General features: G+C 32.1%; 2 protein-coding genes across 4 annotated transcripts in view; both read right to left on the bottom strand.

The window, feature by feature from the left end:
- LOC104799821 (probable sodium/metabolite cotransporter BASS2, chloroplastic) overlaps positions 1–2,060 on the bottom strand; it is a 2,824-nt gene extending 764 nt beyond the window's left edge. The window contains exons 1-5 of one of the 2 annotated variants that reach the window (XR_769619.1): positions 1,459–2,060; positions 1,012–1,152; positions 715–870; positions 500–621; positions 227–388 (exon numbers count right to left, since the gene is read on the bottom strand). Coding sequence is in view for 1 of the 2 variants with exons in the window: in XM_010522480.1 (XP_010520782.1) it covers positions 227–388; positions 500–621; positions 715–870; positions 1,012–1,152; positions 1,459–1,857 (980 nt within the window). In the remaining variant the exon portion in view is untranslated. The remainder of the gene's footprint in view (positions 1–226; positions 389–499; positions 622–714; positions 871–1,011; positions 1,153–1,458) is intronic. The other variant, XM_010522480.1, reaches the window with a different exon arrangement.
- Positions 2,061–2,785: 725 nt separating this feature from the next.
- Positions 2,786–7,429, bottom strand: LOC104799822 (leucine-rich repeat receptor-like serine/threonine-protein kinase BAM3). 2 transcript variants are annotated; one of them, XM_010522482.1, is made up of 3 exons: positions 5,218–7,429; positions 4,396–5,109; positions 2,786–3,392 (listed from the first exon to the last, which is right to left on the bottom strand). In XM_010522482.1, exons 1-3 carry the CDS (start codon positions 6,971–6,973, stop codon positions 2,986–2,988), a joined length of 2,877 nt encoding a protein of 958 aa, XP_010520784.1. In that variant the 5' UTR covers positions 6,974–7,429; the 3' UTR covers positions 2,786–2,985. The 2 variants fall into 2 exon arrangements, with proteins under 2 accessions (XP_010520784.1, XP_010520783.1); XM_010522481.2 differs by having other exon boundaries at positions 4,396–7,428.
- Between the last annotated feature and the right edge of the window lie 15,162 nt (positions 7,430–22,591).

The raw sequence follows: 22,591 nt of genomic DNA on the forward strand, positions 1-22,591 counted from the left end.
ATCGGAAGATACATAGCAAATTCGTCGTAAAAGCAACAAAAAAAACTATAATAATGAATACCCTCAAGCTGTTTAAGAAATTGAACTTGAGGAAAAACCTTCCTTGAGAAGAGGAATAGACACACAAACAAGCGGGAAGAAGCTTTGAAGCCGAAAGACTCAAACCGATAACGCGTGAAGAACGCAGTCGGGGAAGACGCAATATATATAGAAAGAGTATTCTTACCCGACAAGGAACCCAGCAGAATGCAACAGCAGGACAGCTAGTACGACGAGACCCAACTCTCCAGAAAACAACGACTGAATCCGAAGGAACGGGGAAAGATCTGATGTCAAGGATGCCCCGACAGCCGATGATTTAAGGCGCACAACATTCTCCGAAAACACGCTGAACAAAATTTCCACAAAAAAAAAAAAAGAAAGAAACAATGAGACAGAACCGATAAGGAACAGAGAAGGAAAATCATGTGAGCGAGGAAGAAATAGAATAAAACGAGACCTGCACGCAAGCAAGGACGATGCAAGAACAGCAAATAAGGGTGCAAATGGTGTTGCGATTCTCACTGATGCCGGAAATGAACTCTGTATACAAGAACCGAGCAAAACCGGAGCAACGACCACCTAGAGATATGGCAAGATTGTGTTATACAAAATACAATCTAGAGAATTATTATATATATATGTATATATAAACAGAAAGCCGGTATAAGACACCTGCAGTGTGCTGATGGAGAGTTTAACAGCATCCACGGGAACATAAGATCCAGCGAGAATCTTGGTCAGAAAAGGGGTGAGAACTACGGCTCCAAGGGTCGTGCAGACGGTCATCACAATGGAAAGTGGAACATCTCCGTTAGCAATCAACGTCACCTGCAAAACTATTTCAATAATGTACGTCTGAATCGAAGAACCACACCATCTAGAAATCCTCTGTTAGGGGTGATGTAAGCATACGTTTCTCGGTGGAAGTTGTGTATTGGAAAATGCAAAGCCAAACGATCAAACTCTTACCACATTGGAGGCTGTACCACCGGGACAACACCCGAGCAGTATCAAACCAACTGAAAGCGCCGGAGGAAGTCCCAAGATCTTACTGATAAGCAATCCAAGAGCAGGCATTATAGTGTACTGAGCAACACATCCGAACAGTATCTGTAACACATTGAGTTCCCCAACATGATGTCCTGATTCAGAAACTTGAATGTTCTCTAAAACCAATCGACATTCATCACACGTGACTTTCAGACAAACAGATGGCAAATGTTTGTGGGTTCACTACTACATCTAAGGTCCCGAGTGAAAATTCCAAATTCTATAGTACACTTGAACATGATCCAGATTAAGCAATCAAATCAACCCTGAATCTACATTTCGATTTGACAGTGAAAACCCAAAATCAGAATCACTGATCAGACATGCACGAAACAGAAACAAAGACCGATGGATCAAAACACTCACAGAGAGAGGCCTTTGTCTGAACAGATCAAACAAGTCCTTGAGCTCAAGCGTCACTCCCATCGCCAACATGATAAACCCTAGAGCTAAACTGTAAGACACAGGCGCTCTCGCGACAAACCAAGAGAAAGTCGAGGGTTTGACGCATGCCACAATTCCACCGACGGTGACGTAAACGGGGTACAAGCTCGCCGCCGCAGACAGAGCCTCCTCCCATCTGGGTTTCGCCACAGTGGCGGGAAAGTGATCGGGTTTCTCGTGGGCACATCGGATTCTGGCGAAATTCCGGCTTCCCGGCGAGAAAGAGGAGGGAAAAACTCGCTGTCTGGGGATTGACGGAGAGAGCCGGAGATGGGTTTTGGAGAGTGAAGGCACAGGAAAGAGCTTGAGAGCGATTGACATGGCTTTGATCGCTGTGGTGACGATCCAATCACAGGCGATTTTGGCTCTTTGGTCATATAGAGTCTGAAAATTCCTCAGGGAAACCAAAAGATCTTGCTTGATTTGACCAGAAGAGATAAATCATTGAGGAAATGTAGGGCAATGTCAAGAACAATATGGAAATCCAGGCGCTTGATTAGAGCCACTCGAGGTTGAAACTCAAAAGCCCCAAGGCGAATGTACGTGGCAGTATTAGATATTTTCCTTCCTTTTTTTTTTTTTTTGGCAATACGTGAGAAGAACGGAAGATTTAGAATATTTTTTTAGGGGATAAAATAATACCACCTTAACTTCTTAATTTTGACAAAATAAAACCTGACTTTGTTTTTTATCAAATAAAACCTGAACTTCATAAATATTTCTTCAATTTGCAGATTTAGAAATTTTTAGTTGACCTACGATAATTAACATGTAATTTTTTTGTTTATTGTAAAAACTGATTCTTGTAAACAAATGATAAAAAATCCGTAAACTCTGAAATATTTTTTTCTTTATAAAATTTTGTTACATCCGATAATCTATATATATTTCTTCAATTTGCAGATAGAACATATATATAAAAAAAATTATTGCGTTCACTTGTACATTCGCCATTGTTATAATATGTATATGCATGGACGAATTTACATTAGTCGGGTCATACGTTCCAAATCCAAAAGCGACTTAAACTAATTTAATTATTTAAATTAATTTATATAAATATTTTTATTAAAATTTGCTTTTTTGTCGTGTTATTACCGTATCTAACTTATACATTTTTCTATATCGACACTGTATATATACCACATATTGCAAATTTATGTCCTCCACAAAACCAAATGCATACAAATTCATGAATTGTCCTATGGCATCCTCCAACATCTCAATAAAAATTCATAATTATTGTAGATATCTCATGAAATCACATATTCTGACTTGGGGAAAAAAAGTATACACATATTTATATATATTTCACATCGATTGCCAAGGTGTAACAAAATCCAACCCAATACCATAACCCTAAAAGATTTTTTTTTATATATATAAAAAAAAAGACTTATAGAAAACTAATTAAAGGGCTAAGAAAAAAAATTTCCAAAACCGATCCCTTTAAACCAAAGAGTCTTCTTGTTTAGCTTTGGCATCATTCGTCACGCCCTTGCACGGACTGTGAACCGCCGGCGGCGGCGAGAAGGGAGTCTCCGGCCGGGGAAACTCCAGAAGCATCTGGACGACTTCCCTCATCGACGGCCGCTCGACGCTGTTCTCCTCGACGCATAGCATGGCCACGAACAGCAAATGCGCCGCCTCTTGTCTGGGCACGTTGCTTAGCCTGTGGTCCACCACAAGCATCACCTCTTCCTTCCGACGTCTCGTCACCGTTTTCACCCACTGGACTATGTCCACCCCCTCCCCGAAATCTCCGACCGGCCGTCTTCCCGTCACGAGCTCGAGCAACACCACCCCGAAACTGTACACGTCGCTCTTCTCGTCCACCCTCAGCGTGTACGCGTACTCTGCACAAGAACAAGGGAAATATTCCATTATTATTATTATTAGATAATGATTTTTCTTTTTTTATTTTATCAAAGTAAAATGTTTTCCAACTTGCCAAATTGGACTCCACAAATCTCGAGGAAGAAAAGAAGAAGGAAAGTGAATGCTATATGGGAGTGGGACTCCTTAGCAATAACGACAGTGCCTTTACACGTTAGACCCGTATCATCTTTTCATTAACCATATCAAATATAAAATTCATAAAGAAGATTTCATGGACCATTTACATATATATATATATATTCACGAGATTCCACGCCATGTTACGTTAGGACATCTCTCATGTCCAGAACTTGACGATGTCAGACGGTCAGATCGACGTCTCGGGTCTCTTAGATCACATCAAAGTTCTCACGTGGACCCCACCCCTATGTTTCTGTGTGTGTATATATATATATATATAAAAATAATTTTAATTTCGTTTATGTACATATTTGGTCGTCTCCGTCTGCTGCTCGTATACCCAAAAAATTCCATGCAAGTGTACTTTTGTCTCTCTCGTTGTCTCGGTGCTCTTTCGTTTTTGCCTTTTTAAATTTCCAGTTAAGATTTCACGAAAGACGAAGGACTCTGCGTCTGCCACTTTCGCAGAATCTCTCTCGTCTTCGTCGGACCATTCGTTCGTACCATGTGAACTCCCATGGCTTCTCTAATCATTGATGACATTTATTGCAAAATACCCAAATTTCCCATTATTATTTTTAAAAATCTTTTACTACATTGAAAATGTTACAAAATTAGATAGTGATTATAAATCTAACGAGGTTCAAAACAAAATATGGTTTTATACATTAATTAGTTTGCATTGTTTCCTATAATTTTTGTGAAGTTATTTTTATTATTATTATTATTATAAAGAGTTATTTAACTGCCAGAATTTGTTGGATTTAAAGGGTTATAAGAAGGTTAATTATATAAACTAATTACTTGGCGAAAAAGAAACGATGAGGAAAGAGGCCTGACCTGGAGCAATGTAGCCGTAGGAGCCGGCGATGGCTGACATGCACTGGGAGGCGCCGCCGTCGGTCAAGAACTTGGCCAGTCCAAAATCTGCCACGTGTGCCTCGAATGTCGAATTCAGCAAGATGTTATTAGACTTCACGTCTCGGTGGACGATCAGAGGCGAGCAGTCGTGGTGGAGATAGCACAGCCCTTTCGCAGCCTCCACCGCGATTTTGTACCGGAGATTCCACACCAGTATCGATCCTTTCTTCCCGTGAATCGCCTCTCCGAGGCTCCCGTTCTTCATGTACTCGTAGACGAGGAGATTCGTCTCCTTGTTCGAACAGAAAGCCAGCAGTCTCACTATGTTCCTATGTCTGATGTTGCCCAACGTCTGAATCTCGGCTCCGAACCCGTGGTCATGCCCGTTCGCCCCGACGTTCACGAGTTTCTTCACCGCTACTTCTGTTCCATTCGGCGTTTTCCCGTAGTATACGATCCCTGCGCCGCCTCTTCCGATGATATTCCCGTCTTTCACGCATTCTATGATGTCGGAAGCAGTGAATTTAACCTTCTGAAACGCTGTCATTTTCCAAGAACTATGTCCGTGCTTCCGCTTGAATGATTTGGCTCTGACTATTGCAGCCACGGCGAAAGCCAGAGAGCATACGAGTAATCCCAAGGCGATGACGAGCTTGAAGTTTCGGGGTGATTTCCTCGGCTGTCTCGAGGGAACTGGGGAGAGATCACAAGGGTTATTCAGAAGGGACCCGCAGAGGCGGGGATTGCCCGCGAAAGAAGTGGCGTTGAAGACGAGGAATTGCCCGGATTCGGGTAACTTACCGGACAAGTCATTGAAGGAGAAATCGGCATTGGTTAGGCTCTTCATTGAGCCAATAGACTTTGGTATGGTCTCATTCAAGTGGTTTCTTGAGAGGTTCAGGTAGTTTAAGATCCTGATGTTGGAGATTTGAGGAGGGATTGAACCGGAGAGGTTGTTTTGGCTCATGTCGAGGTAAGTAAGGTGGAGACAATCACCGATTTCAGGCGGGATCAGACCAGAGAGCGAGTTCCGGCTCACATCGAGCTTCAGAACCTGGTTCAGATGTCCAATCGAAGGCGGAATCTGACCCGAAAACTGGTTTCCGCCGAGCAGAAGGATCTGAATTGCGGAGAAATTCGATATGGAGAACGGTAATGACCCGGATAGAAGATTGTTGGACAGATTCAGCTCCCCTAAATCTGTAGGGCTCGAAGACGGATTAGGGTTTTCAGGCAGCTTACCCGACAAGTAATTGTTGTGAAGCTCGACAAGATTCAGCTGAGGCAAGTAAATGAACCCGTCTGGAATACTTCCGTTGAAGTAGTTTTGCCCCATCCTTACTTTGACCAGACTGTAACAAGTCCCGAGCCGATCCGGGATTTGCCCGAAGAGGAAGTTCTTCATCAGCACAAGGACTTTGAGCTGGTTTGAGGAACACAAGTGTTGCGGGATTGTTCCCGTGAGCTTGTTTGAGGACAAGTCAAGAGCTTGCAGCTTCTGGTTCCGACCAAGATTCTCGGGTATCACGCCAGTGAAGTTGTTCATCCACAGCTGCAACATCTCCAGATTCGAGAACTCGGCGACATAATCAGGGATTGACCCGTGGAATCTGTTCATGAACAGATTAAAAAGCTTGAGCTGCTTCAAATTCACGAATTCGTCCGGTATCTCCCCGGTTAACGCGTTGTTGGAGAGATCAAGATTCACCAAACCGGACAAGTTCCCCAGCTCCCCTGGAATCGGACCCGAGAGCCGATTGATGTGCAAGAACAGAGTTTCTAGAAGCTTCAGATTCCCGAGCTCCCGAGGAATCGAACCATCCAATTCACAGTTTGACAGATCCATGTGAACAAGATTCGCCAACTTGCCAAATTCAACAGGAATCCCACCTTCATAAGCATTGTAATAACCCAAATAAATCTGTCTGAGATTCGTCAGATTCCCCAATTCTCCGGGAATCTTCCCCCGGAGATCGTTTCCGTTCAAGGAAAGATACTCCAAAGCCGACAATCTTCCAAAACTCGCAGGGATCTTACCGAAAAAGTAGTTTCCTCCGAGATCCAAGTACTTTAGCTTCTTCTCCAAGGCAACGATCCCAACCGGCAGAGGAGCTGAGAAATTGTTGTCGTAAGCATCGAAGACTTCTAAATCCGGGAATCCGGAGAAATCCCAGTCGAGATCGCCGGAAAACTGGTTGCCGGAGATGTTGATGAATCTCAGACCGGGCATGTCCGAAATCTGTAGCGTTCCGGAGAAATTGTTGCCCGAAATAGACAAGCTTGAGAGCTTCTGCAGATTCGAAACAGAGCGAGAAGACAATGTTCCTCCGAGCTGCAAGCCCGTGAGGTCTAAGGACACAACTCGCCCCTCCGAACACTGAATTCCGACCCAGGTGCAGACAGAGCTCCGATTCATCTCGTTCCAAGAGGACAATGCCGGTTCCGGGAACTGAAATCGACGCTTCAACGAGATTAACGCGCCGAAATCGTCGACTGGAAAAGCGGAAGAAGAAACGAGAAGACAGGAGATGATTGTGCAGAGGATGAAAAGGGACATGGCTGTTTTCTTCGGAGAGAGCTCTGCTTTTTATCCTTTATTTTTTTGTTTTTGGGGGATTTTTTTTAGGGTTGTGGAGTTTGGAAGGATTCGAAGGAAAGACAAATGGGTTTAAGAAGGAGAGTGATGGGAAATGATTTTCCGGGAAAGTGAAGGAAAACGAAAGGAATCTGAGAAATTTCAGGCGTCGAATCAAACATCTTCTTCCCCCTCCTCAAACGCTCTCTGCTCTGCTTCAGACACAACAGAGAGACATAAAAAGAGTCTTCAAGCACAAGGAAGAAGCTAAAGCTTTCCTTTTTTTCTTCTCTCTTTTGCTCTTTTATTTAATTTCCCTTCGCCATGCTTTTACTTTCTCTTTTATCCAAAAGAAAAAAAATAAAGCTTCAAAGAAGACGAAGAAGAAGAAGAAGAAGAAGAAGAGATGAAATGATAACTCCAAGATGATGATCACAAAGCTTTGTTTTACATTGTTTTTATTTCATGTCTTATCATAATCACAAAATTTGTTTTTTTTCATACATACACACATACACGCATATAAATATATATATACATATATATATATATATATATATATGTAAATGGCCATGGAGTATATTGGTTGTATACCCAATTATATGCAGATAAAATTTGGTCCTTTTATTTATCCTTATTGTAGTTAAACAATCTAGAATTTTTTTTTTATTTAAAGGAAATATTTGTTCTAGAATAACCTATTTGAATAATTTTAGACAAAAATAACATAATTTCCAGGTATAAATCTTTAATATTATCTTCATTCTTTGTTTAAAAAGGAAATGAAATTAAAAAAAGGAAAAGAAACAAAGAAATAAAGTTGACACCCCCTCTCTTTATATCTTTTTTTTTGGGTAAAATAATTTAAATTTAAATTTGTTATAACAAAAATAGCCTTTACCTTTAATCAGAACATGCTCTTTATTGCTTTTGAATGAGGGGTGATGGAGAGAGCTCCCCCTTTCCATCCATCACATGTGAAATTCCTTATTTACCCCTATAACAAATTTTGTAAATGGCATGAATTGCAAGGCATTTAAACTTTAATTTTTTTTTTCAAATTAAACGAAATTCTTTACAAAAAAAAAAAAATATTAAATTTCCACTGCAAGATTTAGACATGTTGAAATTACAAGTATCAAATGGGGTATTTTAAAAGGATTTTATATGATGTGTTCCCATGCAATTCTTTTTATTTTTTATTTTTTGAAAGATCTTTGTGGCTGTGTATAATCAAGTAGGTCATATATGGAGGCACACCCCATCATAACAAAGCAAAAGGAAAGGTGCATGCTTATGATCCAACACATCATCCCCACACACACAATTTATATTTAAACAAATATACATGACAGAAGTGGGCATATAATTAAAAAATAATAATTCAATTTATGTTGTTGCCCATAAAAATCTAACATACATAAGTTAATCATGTGCAATTTATTCGATTATTTAAATTCATCAAACTAGACATGTGTTACAAATAATCATCTTGTTTAACAAAAATAAAACAAATTGTCACGATAATATATATACATATACACATATTACGATTGGATATTCATTTTGTGTTTATAAAAAGTCAAATCTGTTGAATAACGTAAAAATATATCCGAATATATGTTTTTGATGAAACTGAACCGAAACCATACTCGAACAAAATTTTAATTAAAACAACAATTAATATAAAAAAGAAATAAAAATAATAAATGAAAAATAATCGAATTTTAATATACCATATATCCAAAATATACAATCTAATATGATGGCAATAATAAATAGTGTGCAAATATGTGGGCCATCATATTTTTTTTGCCTTACTTTGAGCCTCATTATGTTTAATGAGAGGTAATTTGCCTCCTCTTGGAATACTTATTGCTCCAACACATATACATACGGTTATTATATATATATATACATATATATTATGCTTGTGTATATATAATATATACAATCTATACTTTAATTTTTCATCACTGTTAGAGGTAAGGAGTTATGGTTTACACGGTTTCCATTGGTCCAAAAAAAATCAATTACAATCAATTATAACTTTGTAAAAAAAAAAAAAAAAATGGGCGTCATCATATCTGTACTACGTTTACATTAAACTATTTAAGCATATAGTATAAAATAAATCATTTTCAATCTCTTTTCACCGAGATTTTCATTAATTGTAGCAATAATATTTACTTAATTTAAGATTATATTAGCTAACTGTTTATTTTATTCTTATAAAAATATTATTTAAAAACAATTTCAAAACAATTCAATGTGCAAAGTAGATGCATAAACAACAAACTTATATATGATTCATTTTTCAAATTTGGAAAATTTTATTCTTTTAAAATTCGTGTACGTACAGATTATCTTGATTTTTTCAATTTTATTTTCGCTATCTTGATTTTACAGCTTTATTTATATATTTCAACTTTATTTAACGAAAATGAAACTATGATAAAATTAATAATTATCCTTTGACAATGTTTTTTATCATCTAATTGTTTTTAGTTTTGATTTTAATTCAATTTAATAAGTGTTAGGGCCGATTAATTTGAAATATTCCGAATTTATCCGTATTCAATTAATTTGGTTATTATTTATATTTGTGAGTTGTTGATTCGATTTATTTTGGTGAGAAATAAATTAAAAAATTCAATTAAAAAAAAAGGTTTCGACTTTCGGTTCCATTTTTAGAATTTTGTTCTTATAGAATTAACTTGGTTATAAAATATTAAAAGATCAATCGATAGAATATTTCATTTAAATTCACGAATAAATGGATCCAATATATATTTGTTAACTTCGAGAAACAATCCAAAATATTAAATAAAGGGTTCCAAGAGTAAATTAATTGTAATTTATCCTTCTGTTACAAGTTATTTGGATATCGTTTGTTCTATTACATGTCATCGTTTTTTTCCTTTTTTTATTTTCTATTGTTTGTTACAAGATTCCATAACCGAATCATTTTTTATGGGTTGGATTACCAATTATTTTAAGAATATCCAAAACGAATTCTCAGTAACACTTGGAAACTATCGTTAGTAATGACGAATTTTATAGTAATTACAGAACACGTGGATCTTTAAGCATACAATGAAATGAAACAAACAAGCATATATATATATATATATATATATATATATAAATAAAAACCAGTTATTTAATTATTAGAACATATAACCAAATTTGAGGTGAATGGAATTTCATTCGGTCTGGGTTCATCCAAATAATAATTTATTCAAATCTGAACATAATGCAAAAGATCATTTGCATTGCTTTACAAAATGTCGCACGTTACTATAGTTATTTATTCAAATCAAACTCAATACTCATATGCTCAAATGCATGGTTGGTCCGATGTTTATTTTTTATAATCCAAAAATTAACCGAATTTTCGATCCAATTACATTTCGAAGAGAAATAATTTCTCTTCCCAAATAGAGATTCAAACTGAATTGGGAAAAACTTTATCAATTCTTTACAAGTTGAACCACTCAATTTTAAAATATACAGTCCAATGTTATAAGTAGGTGTGAGTGTTTCGAATAAAAAGTCTCAATATTTTTTTTAAATCGTACTATTCAAAATTTTCAAACAGTATGTTTTTATAGAATCGAATTTTTCTAAACCGAATCAAACCTAATAAAATTCCTGAAAAACCAAAATTTTGTTAAAAAATCTATTTTTTTATAACAAAAATCGAAATTGGATCGTACCAAAACCGAAACCGAATCGAAAAATATGGTACTAATTTGGTATAAATTTTAAAATACCGAATAAACTGTTTCCAAACCGAACCGCTAAAATTATGAATCGAATCTCACCTTAATCGTAAGTATACACGGAACTTACAAAAAACTGGTGCATTGGAAATCTATCGCACCTTCTTAATCAAATTATATATTTTACAATGCCTCAATTTTCGGGATGGTCCAACCAAAACTTGGTTGAGAGGATCTCTTCGCAAAACCCTAGAATCTTTTTGTGTGTTGCTTTCTTGAATTGGAGGCATGTGCCCTCTGCAAGACACTGAGGTTGTAAGAAACAGAAAAACAAAATAGAAAAATAAAAAAGATGATTATATCATCAAATTATCATTGCTATTTCTGTTTTAAAATGATCATTTTATTATTATGTCTCGAAGGAAAGAAAGAATCAGAGGGCAAACCTTTTTTTTTTTGTCTTCACCTTTTTTGCTTTTAAATATATTTTGTTTATCAATTTTAATTTTGATAACTCAACTTTATTCCGTTCTATCGTTGGCGGGTGCGGATATATACTATATTCACCGAAGTCACATATCCCTAGTAAATGTAATTAAATAGATTAACTATATAGTTCGTTTATTATATACAAATTTGTGCTAATTTATATAAGTGAATCAAGTTGAAAATTAGTAACAATATTCAAAGTTTAAAATTCTCTCTGCGTAGGACAAAATTTGCTATGCTTATATGTGAAAATGATTGAACTTTTGTAAGTTTTAGAATATTGGAGCAGTGTAAAAGAGAGGGTCCAAAAAAAAGCAAAAGATATTAATTAATAATTCACAAAGGAAAAAAAAAAGAGTGAAAAGAAAAAGAAGTGACCGTTCTCACGAGAAAAAAAAGGTTGCTCATGTAGGTCCATAAGAAGAGGATTAAGGCGTAATTAATTAGCTTTTAAGTAATTAGAAATACGACTCTATCCAATTAAATTGGTTTTAAAATGACTAATTTCATTGCATGCTTGTATTTGAAACCAAGTTCCATAAGAAATACTAATTTCCGTGCAAATGAAAGTTGAAACACTTCATTTTTCTACTATATATCCTAATATGCATGCAACTTCAATACATAGCCCGTTTTTATATTTACCAAAAAAAGTATTTACAAGTAAACAAAAATCAATTTATTCAATCTAATCAATGTTTAAAGAGGTTACAGTTGACAGTTATTAAAAGTTTCTAATATCTATTGAAAGATAATTACACCCATGTTGAAGAAGGGGTGACAGTTAAAAATGTTTTTTTGTAACATTTCACCATTAAATTTCATAAATGTTTTGGTAACAATTCTTCATAAATTGAATTTAGTTTTTGGTATGTGAAATGTAATCTCATTCTATTATAAATAGCAGATATATTTAGTGATAAAAAAAATACACAAGGTACGTAATAAGGAGAACAAAACATATATCTAAACAATAGAGAGCATTTGGATTCTTGTAATCACATTCTAATCATCGATGAAGTCGAAAACGAACATGATTCCAAATCAAGGTTAACATATCGATCAAAGTATGCAAGTTTTATTTTCTCTATCAAATTATTAGTAATCTAAGATTATTAGTAATTATTGACGATTTCATCTTTTCGTCAAATTATGTGATTAAAATGATTAAATGATAAATGAGATAAAAAGAAATTCGATTATTAAAGTTAATTAAATTTCTTTAATTTGATTTCATCTATTTCATCATTTTATTCGCATAATTTGACGAAAAGATGAAATCGTCAACAATTATTAATAATCTTACAGAAACAAATGTTTTTTTATAATGCGAAAGTTCTTCGGATCTTTAACCCGGATTGGAAAACCCATGTGAATGCCCCTCCTCAAATGAGGATTCGAATCCGGAGAAACCCATGTGAATGTCCCTCCTCAAATGAGGATTCGAATCCGGATTGGGAAAGAACTTTGCTCTTTTCATTACCGGTTGGATCACCCAATTCGGTTGGATCACCCAATCTTGGATCTTATAGAAACACATCTTTTTATCTCTGATACCAAAGTAAGACTTTAGTGGAAATAAATCTTACATGCCTTGATCGATACGTCAACATTATTTAGAATGACGTTAACTTTCGACTTGGTGGAGGATTAGAATCCGATTAAGAGAACTAGAAACCCAAGACCGCGATCCAAATTGTTTAACAATGTTCCGTTTGGCTCCACTCGAAAGCGCAGAAAGGGAGGCCTTTGATGCGTCAAAGTCTTTCCTTATTGGAATACCAGTTGTGGACCCCACCCTCGAATGGTCATAGCTCGCTCTTACTGATTTTGTAGGATAATAATCATGGATTTTCTATTCTTTGACGTCAATATATATTTATATATATATATACATATATACATATATACATACCGTTTTAGTCTAAGAAGAAAATGTTACATCTCCATGTATAAATAATTTAATATATTGAGAAAAATAAAGAATGAATATACAAATCTTTAAATTCTAAAATCTATCCATAGATTTAAAGGAAGTGGTCTATATTAAATCAAAAGCATCATATTTTTTTTTATCTAAGTACGTGGACGAATAGAATCTAATTAATACTATGTATGTATGTATGTATATACGTACGTATGTATGTATGTCTCTCCCTCGTAAGAGGTCGAGGGTTCGAAAACCAGCTGAGGTTGTGCAGTTTCGACTGGTTTACCTGCTTTGCGTGGTTTTCCGGCTATTGCGCAGGACTGAAGGGTTTACTGTCGATATACCGACTGTCCGGCCTGAGGGGGCTGGGGCGGTCGGGGTCCGATCCCAAGGATCGTATGGCGGGTTTTCACCATTATGAAAAATATATGTATGTATGTATATATATATGTATGTATATATGTATGTGTGTGCGTGCGCTCTCAAAGAATCTCCTCCTCTAACAATGATATGCGTTAACTAATTAGGACCGATTTAATACTCGCTTAGAGAGATATTTTATACCATTTGCATATGAGAATCCCGTTTTTATTTTGTAAACTGTCACATGATAGGATGTAAATACCGATTTGGTTGAAATTAATACAACACTCATATTTCATAAAAAAAAAATATGTGTGTAATATATGTATTAAATTATTAAAAAAAACTTGTTTGTAACTTTGATCGGACACAGAAAAAAATATTATGTAACTTATTTCGGAGCTTCTAAACTTCAACTGAAATCCACAGGTTTTTTTGGGTCACGCCGGTTCACGATTGAGATCGTTTTTTTTTTTTTTCGGTTCTTGAGGAGTTTTAAACCGGTTTTAGAGAAAACCCAGACCAGCTACAGTTCCGGTCCGCAGATCGACCGATCTATTCACCGGTCCAGGTTAAAAACCTTTTATCCACGCAAGAGGAACGATTTCACACGGACAATATCGGATACTCTCTAAGACACTTTTATAAATACGTATATTCGGGTTCTTAAAATAGAGTTTTGCCAAATAAATCTATAATACCATAATATTATCCCTTTATTACACGAAAAAAAAACATCTCTTAGATTAATTATATGTCACACTCTTTATATATAAAGAGAGAGATTCTTATATTCCCACTATTGCTTTGGGAAAAAGCGGTAAAGAAAACGAATGAATTGACATTCTATGGTTGACGACATACGTACGTAAGAGTGGAGTGATGACTGCGAGAACCAGGTTCGGTATTCCATCTTTTCCTCGGACTACTGACTATCTCTCTTACGCCTAAAGCCGCTTTGTTATTCATTTTCGTGGGGAAAATAATGATTTTTTTTTTATATTTTGGGCAAAAAGAAGAATATAAATGACAGATCTTATCCAAATTTGGTAGTCCAACCACTGAATTGGGTGTAAAACTTTTATTCTGTTCTGAATTCGAACTTCAAATTTGTAGAAGGATCGTATATTCCAAATTACATGGTTGATTTCCGACTTCAAGATTAGTTTGGATCTTTATTAAATATACTCGGTTATAAAAAATATATATATGCAGATCTCCCATTTATTAGAGTTCGACTGGTTGTACCACAGCGGTTGCGGTTGCGGGTGGCAGCGTTTTCAAAACGTTTGATAGCGATTATAAATGATTAGTATTGACTGGTTGAGAAGTTGCTGTTAGTAGCGATTGCGGATGGGTGTAGTTAAAAGTGAATGGTTCATTACGGTTGCGGTTGCGTTTTGATATAAATTGTCAAAAAAAAATATTATTTAAAAATAATTTTTTATAATAGTTTTAATTAAATTTTTCGTATCATTTTATTTACTAAATTTATAATAATTAAATAATAAATTTAAAATAAAAATATTATCAATTTAATTTATTTTCAAGTAAAAAAATAATTTTATTATAAAAATTATTAAAACTAATCATTATTAAACCTAAAAATTATACTATTGTATTTTTTTTATTAAAATATAATACTAAAAAATAATATCAAATCATAACATTAAACAAAATCATCACCAATATATATATTAATGTTTTATATAATTTCTAATAAAAATATTTTAGTTTTTTTATCAAAACGCCGGAAACCGCTACCAAAACACAAGTTGGAAGCTGCGATTAGAAAGCACAAGTTTGGTTGCGGTTGCGGTTGGTTGCGGTTCAACCAGTCAGTTTTTCAATCGCCCGCAACCGCCAGAAATCGCAACCGCTCCGTTTGCGGGTGGCGGCGGTGCAACCAGTCGGCCCTTAGACATCCAATTTTGTCAATTACTGTTTATAACTCAACCAAAACAAAAAATAAAATCCATATGTTCTCAAACATAAGAGATATATCATCCAAAATTCTCAAAATAAGAGCTGCTTTGACATTGTATGATTTTTTTTTTGTAATCGCGTAGAGATGTTTTGAGAAAGAAAAAAACTAATGTTGACACATGAAATGTAAAACGCTTACGGCTATTAAAGAAACTTCAGTTTGTTTCAAATGGATTGGAAAAAAAAAATGTTTATGGTGTAATTGAAAAATGCAACCATACCTTCACCACTCGATTCATAAATAATTTATTCAGAGTTAGAATTAACGAGAAAATGAATAAGAATTTGAGTTAGTTTAATTATGCGCTTGCTTGCATGCATGCACCATATAATCAAAAGTCGGCATCAAATGCAACATGTTTCATGGTCGGAGTATATTGAAATTAATTCAATTTATTAATAACATCCTTAATATAATGAGATTATGATATAATAATTCCTTCAACATTCTTGAGTAATGCTTAGCTTGAATGCATGTATAAAAATAATTTTTTTTCATGATTTGTTACCAAAAACAATTGTTGATTTGTTCCCCTCAAAGATCCAATTACTTCAATTTAACGAATGAACCACTTACTTTAATTTTTTTTTGTTAATCGACCACTTACTTTAATTGAATATGATAAACTACGGAAATCCGAAACTATATTCAGAGTAAACTATATTTAGATTTATTAATTTCATATATTCTTAATATAAACTATTTAGAATATGGTTCAAAATTAAATTACTATCATAATCTATAAAACCAATGTTTTTATTAATAGTAGATTCATCTTTTTCATGGAATTAAAAATTTTGTACAATTGTATGAATACTTGTACATTAAACTCACCAGAATAAGAATAATTCTGGTAATGATATACCTTTATCATTCTGTATTCAAATTTAACGAGTAAAAACAAACAGAAGATTTGCAAAAATAAAATTATATTATTAATAGATGACTATTGGACCGGATGATCATATGTATATATACATACAGGCAAACAAACATGTAGATTATGTTTATATATACACACACGTTCATGTTTAGATACATACATTTTTATCTTTGTCTCTCTCTCTCTCTCTCTCTCTCTCTCTCTCTCTCTCTCTCTCTCTCTCTCTCTCCCCGCAATAGAAGCTAAGCTTATGCATCATTGAAGGATTTGACCTTTGTCGATGGACCCCACACTGGTACGAGTGGAAGTCCGAGTCACATTCAATCAAAAATTGTCTAGATCCTGTCTCTTCACATGTTGTCTATATAAACCTATATATATATAGGCACATATACGTACAGATATATATCTGTGTGTGTGATATTGGTTCACCACACGATATTGTGGTGCGATTTAATTTGATTAAAAAATGAATATTTCATTATCATTGCAATGATTCAACAAAATTTTACTATTTAATAGTTACTTTTAAATATTCCAAGTACAAATATAGAAACGAATATATAAAGTGTACATATGAGAATATAATGAGATAACGATTTGTTAGATTTTTTTTGAAAAAAAAATATTTTTTTATATTTTTTCTACCATTCATTTTATTTGAAATATATCAAGGAGACCTACTCATATCCCTACAAATTAATATCTACTCTTATTTTTGACTCGCTACGATTTCTCTTATTTTTAATAGGAAAATATTTTTCTATATGATTATAATATTACACCCTAATATATAACAAAATACAATAGAATATTTTAGGTATAATATTTAGAGTAAATCATAACGATATTAATATTGTAGAAATAATATCTTTCTACATATATCCTCAAAATGAATTATCAATTATGAATTCAATCTTGTTACATAAAAACTAAAAATTAAAATTATGATCTTATTAAACGAAATATTTTTCATGTAATGTTATGGCTCGGACTTGAGTCAGTATTGCAAACATTATAATGTTTAAGGTATTTGAGAGTTGTAGTCTAAGAGGTTGATATGGCACAAAAGTGTGGCGCGTATATGTAAGTTGGATTGCACGACAATGAGGTTGAGAACGCAAAAAATTGCGGTGCATATAGCGACAATGAGATCATAAAAAAAAATAACACATCGGATATGGTTGATAGTAATAAACACCGCTGTCCAAAAAAAATAGAAGAAAAAAAAATAAAATGAATGCAAGACGATAGTCAAGGCGATGATATTATTGAATTGAGTATATTATCGTCATCTTCATTTGTCGTTTTTAAATTCAACCAACATTATTTATGAGAAAAAAAAATGTAGAATAAAAATCAAGCTCTAATATTATAATAGGAAAATATTTTTCTATATTATTGATGATTGCAAGATTATAACCTAATATATAGCAAAATATAATAGAATATTCTAAATATAATATGTAGGTAAATCATGATCATTGATAATACTAGAAAAAGACCCGCGCGATGCGCGGGGTAATCTTTTCTATATTAAATTTATAATAAATTTTATTGATATGAATATTATAAAAATGATATTCTATTTTTGTTTACTATAGAAAAAATATATTAGTAAAATTAAATTATTGGAAAAATATCATTATTCGTTATTGTATAGTGAAGTTAAGGTATGAAGTAATATGTGTATCGTTGGAATTTTTTTTACTGGATTTTTTTGATCTTTTAAAAAATTAATTATAATGTCATAATAAAAAATAATATTTTTAAATATATATATATCTATTGTTTGTTTTGATAATTAATTTTGTATAAAATTTATTGTTATGTATTGAATAAAAAACTAATAGATTTTATTTGTTTCATATAGAAATATATATATATATATATATATATATATATATATATATAAAATAAGATCTGACGACATCATTCACAAATTTGATCATTCGATTGCCATCAAAACTCTAATAATATCTACGCGATGCGGGATATAAATATATCTGAAATTTATCTTTGTTAACTCTGATAATATAATGTTAATGTATTATGATGATGATGTGAACCATTTGCTTATACGGACTACTGCTGATGGTGAGAAAAAACAATCATAGATTCACCATTTAAGTTTAACAACACGAACAAAATCAGATCCGTCTGAAAACATGGTGGATAACCCAGATCAAAATTCTCCATGCGATACAAAATCCTCAATTTGTACCGTTGATTCCAATTCCGAAACATGGTTTTTGAGATTGTACATGCCCAATTTTTTTTATATATTTTGATTATTTTTTATAAAATTTGTTGATATATATATAATTTGAAAAAATTATCAATACTCATTATATAATAAGGATATATGTATCTTTGTCTACATGATTTATATATTAGATGTTATTTTTGATACCTAAACTCTAGGTCCCTATCGATGTAATGCATATATTATTATTATTTTAATATACAATTTTTATAGCAAAAAATAAAATTATTACAATAATTATATCTAGAAAATTAAATTATTATTAAAATAATATCTTTGTCATTAAATAGAAATTATATACAAAAAGTTGCATTTTAGCGTCAAATACCAAGATAGACAACGAATGTTATCGATATATTTTTTGTATTAAATAAATAAATTGTATTATAATATTTATATCAATAAATTGAAATACACATATACATATACATAAATATATATATATATATATATATATATATATATATACTTAAATTGAAATTTATATATACATAAGTATATACATATGTACATACATACACAAATATATATATATATATATATACATATATACACATATATGTATGTATATATTTATTCACAACCATATAAACATATATACAAAAACATTCATATATATATATATACACAACATTCATATATATACACATAGATATACATATATACACAAATACATATACACACAAATACAACTATATATATAATATATGCATATATATACATATACATATATATAATATCACATATACATATACCCAAATATACATACATATATATACATAAATTAAAAATCAAATACAAATATAAAAAATACATACATATATACATATATATACACATAAATATAAACACATATATTATATATATATAAGTTTCCATGTTGTTTATTAAACGTGTCATCTGTTTTTTTAAACCTCTTTTTCATAAATAAAAATTAGTGATAGTTTTATAATACATATATACATACACACATACACACATATATATACATACATACATACATACCTACATACATACATATATATATACATATATACATACATACATTCATTCATACATATATGCATACATATATTTACATATTTTTTATTAAACATGCCACATTTTTTTAAATCTATTTTTCATGAACAAAAATTAGTGATAGTTTAATAATATATATATATATATATATATACACACACATATATCTATACATACACACAAATTCAAAATCAAATATAAAATATGAATGATAAAAAATACATACATACAACCATACACACGTACACATATTATTACATACATATATACTTATGTAAATACATACATACATATATATACTTGTATATCTATACATATACACTTTCATATATACATATATATACATATACAATAACACAAACACAATTAAAATTACTTTACCGAAAACACAAACACAATTAAAATTAATTCCTATCCATTGCTCGATCATGTTGCTCGCCTTGGACACTGCAGATATTTCTTAGTCATTCCTGTTGACAATAATAGAAAAATAATGAGATATACATATACAAATATATATATATATATATATATATTCATATATATACACATATATAATTACGTAAATACATACAGTTACATATACAGTCATATATATATACACAAACACAATTAAAACTTCACCGAAAATACAGGCACAACTAAAATTAATTCTTGTCCATTGCTCGACCATGTTGTTCGTCATGGACATTGCAGATGCTCCTTCCTGTTAATTACATCTATAACCATCTTATCTATATCACAAATGTCAAACGTTCTTTTATACTTGCAATGGAAACTCCAGATTAATATGTTTCTTTTTTTAATAAACTTTTTTTTTTCCGTTTTTCATTCTCATTTACTCAAAACATAATTATTATATGTTTACTCAAAAGTTTATTTTATAGCATCCAATGCAAAGCCACATAAATTTCTTTGCTTTATTTATTATATGACTTTAATAAAATGTTTATTATATCACTTTTCACTAAACGTTTCTTCGATCTCTCCCTCCTTCCCATTTTATTACTCCACTAACTATACCAAAATTAAATGAATGTCATCTACTCAAAATAATTGTATTCGATACTACTAAACGCATTACATAGGGCAATCACAACGAATGTATAGTTTCATGGAATCCATATAAGCTCGTTTAAGAACCAATAACGCATGATAAATAATAATACTAATTACGGAATGAATAAATGTGATTATTAGTGTGAGATAGTAAATATCACGTTGTAGAGTCATATATTCAATATATGAAGTTCTAGAGTCTTATCAATTTTTGTTCTACTATTTTTTTTTAATTTAGTTAACACCAATAAATGCATGATATGACAATAGTAAGAATTACAAAAAGAATAAATATGATTATTAGTGGTTAATAGATACCTTAAACATGTCTTTATATTATAATAAATACAAAAAACGCAAAAGCATATATAGACATATACACATATATACAGAAATACATATATATATGTTTACTTATATTTTTTATTTATATTTTATTTTATAACAGGGTTATATATATAATAGAATCGCCGATAAATGGATGGCCACCATGCACTCTCCATCGCCGTTGTCTGACCGCTTCGACAACTTTTCTACCATTGGGCATCTTACGTAGCATAATATAATAATATATAATAGAAAAGATAACTAAAAGGGAATATAATAAGACAATAACACAATAATTATAAAAAAATCAAATAATAAATATGGTATTAATGGACCAAGTCATAATAAATGTCCGTTAACATTTCATAATGTTTTGTAGACTTATGCGTAATAAATGTATAGTATTTATATCATCAGTTTTTCAATGGACAATTAACTTGGTAGTTATTTACATTGTTAATTGTTTGTGCATGACTTTTATTCCATTAGCATTAAACCAGTTCACCAACGTATTACCGATCTGAAATGAAAAGGATTAATATCATCCTTAACTATTTGTTTTTTAATACATCAATATTTATCATTTAATTATAGATTTTATTTTTTAAATACCTTTTATTAGTTTCTAAATGTACAATTTAAAATAATAAAAGTATTGCAAAATATTAGAATTTGATTAAACTTATATAGCAATAAGATTTTATAAACTTTTTACTATAAAACCTTATTACTATAATGTATAAATTACAGAGTATTAAAGTAATTATCTTATTATTGATATTGTCGATATGAACTTAATAAAAAAATATTATAGAGTATTTAGAAATTTGTAAATCTAACATAAAATTATTTTAATACAAATAATTATTATTTAGAAACGTGTAAATAATATATGTAGACATCAATAAAGCAATGAAAATATAGTAAACTAAATCACTAAGAATCGGGAGATAATTGAGAGAATAATATCAAAGATAATAACATAAATAACAATAGGATCTCCTTCCATTAGAAATAAATGCATAGCCTTGGTCTTCTTATTATGCACGTCATTCATATATCAACTTGAAAAAGTTAACATTTTAACGCCCTATATTTATGTATATACACGTCCACTTCTTCATCTTCATCTGCGTAGTGATAGGTTTTTCTCCAACCGTCAAGCGACCATAGCTATTAGACCTGACAAACTTATACGAAATGGTATCGTATCACTTGATGGGTCTCCGGTAGCACGACAATCCAGGGTGCTTGAAGGCTGTTACTTTCTCATGTTATCTCCTGTACATTACTCTGTTTTAGCCGTTGATGTCTCACCTCAGTGCTTTTTTCTCCTACATAGTTGGCGTTCTTCTTTTTTGGAACTCTCTTCAGTACCTGACCGAACTTTTGTATATATATTGAACCCTGATATATTTATTTATAAAGATTAATCATTTATAAATAAAAAATCAAACAAAAGGAAAAAGAGACATGGACAAAAAGACATGTTTAGTTGGTTCATTTTCCATGTTCTCATCATAGCCCACATCAAAACACCAAACCCTAATT

This window comes from Tarenaya hassleriana, unplaced genomic scaffold (assembly GCF_000463585.1).
Source record: "Tarenaya hassleriana unplaced genomic scaffold, ASM46358v1 Cleome61, whole genome shotgun sequence".
Classification (NCBI taxonomy): Eukaryota; Viridiplantae; Streptophyta; class Magnoliopsida; order Brassicales; family Cleomaceae; genus Tarenaya; species Tarenaya hassleriana.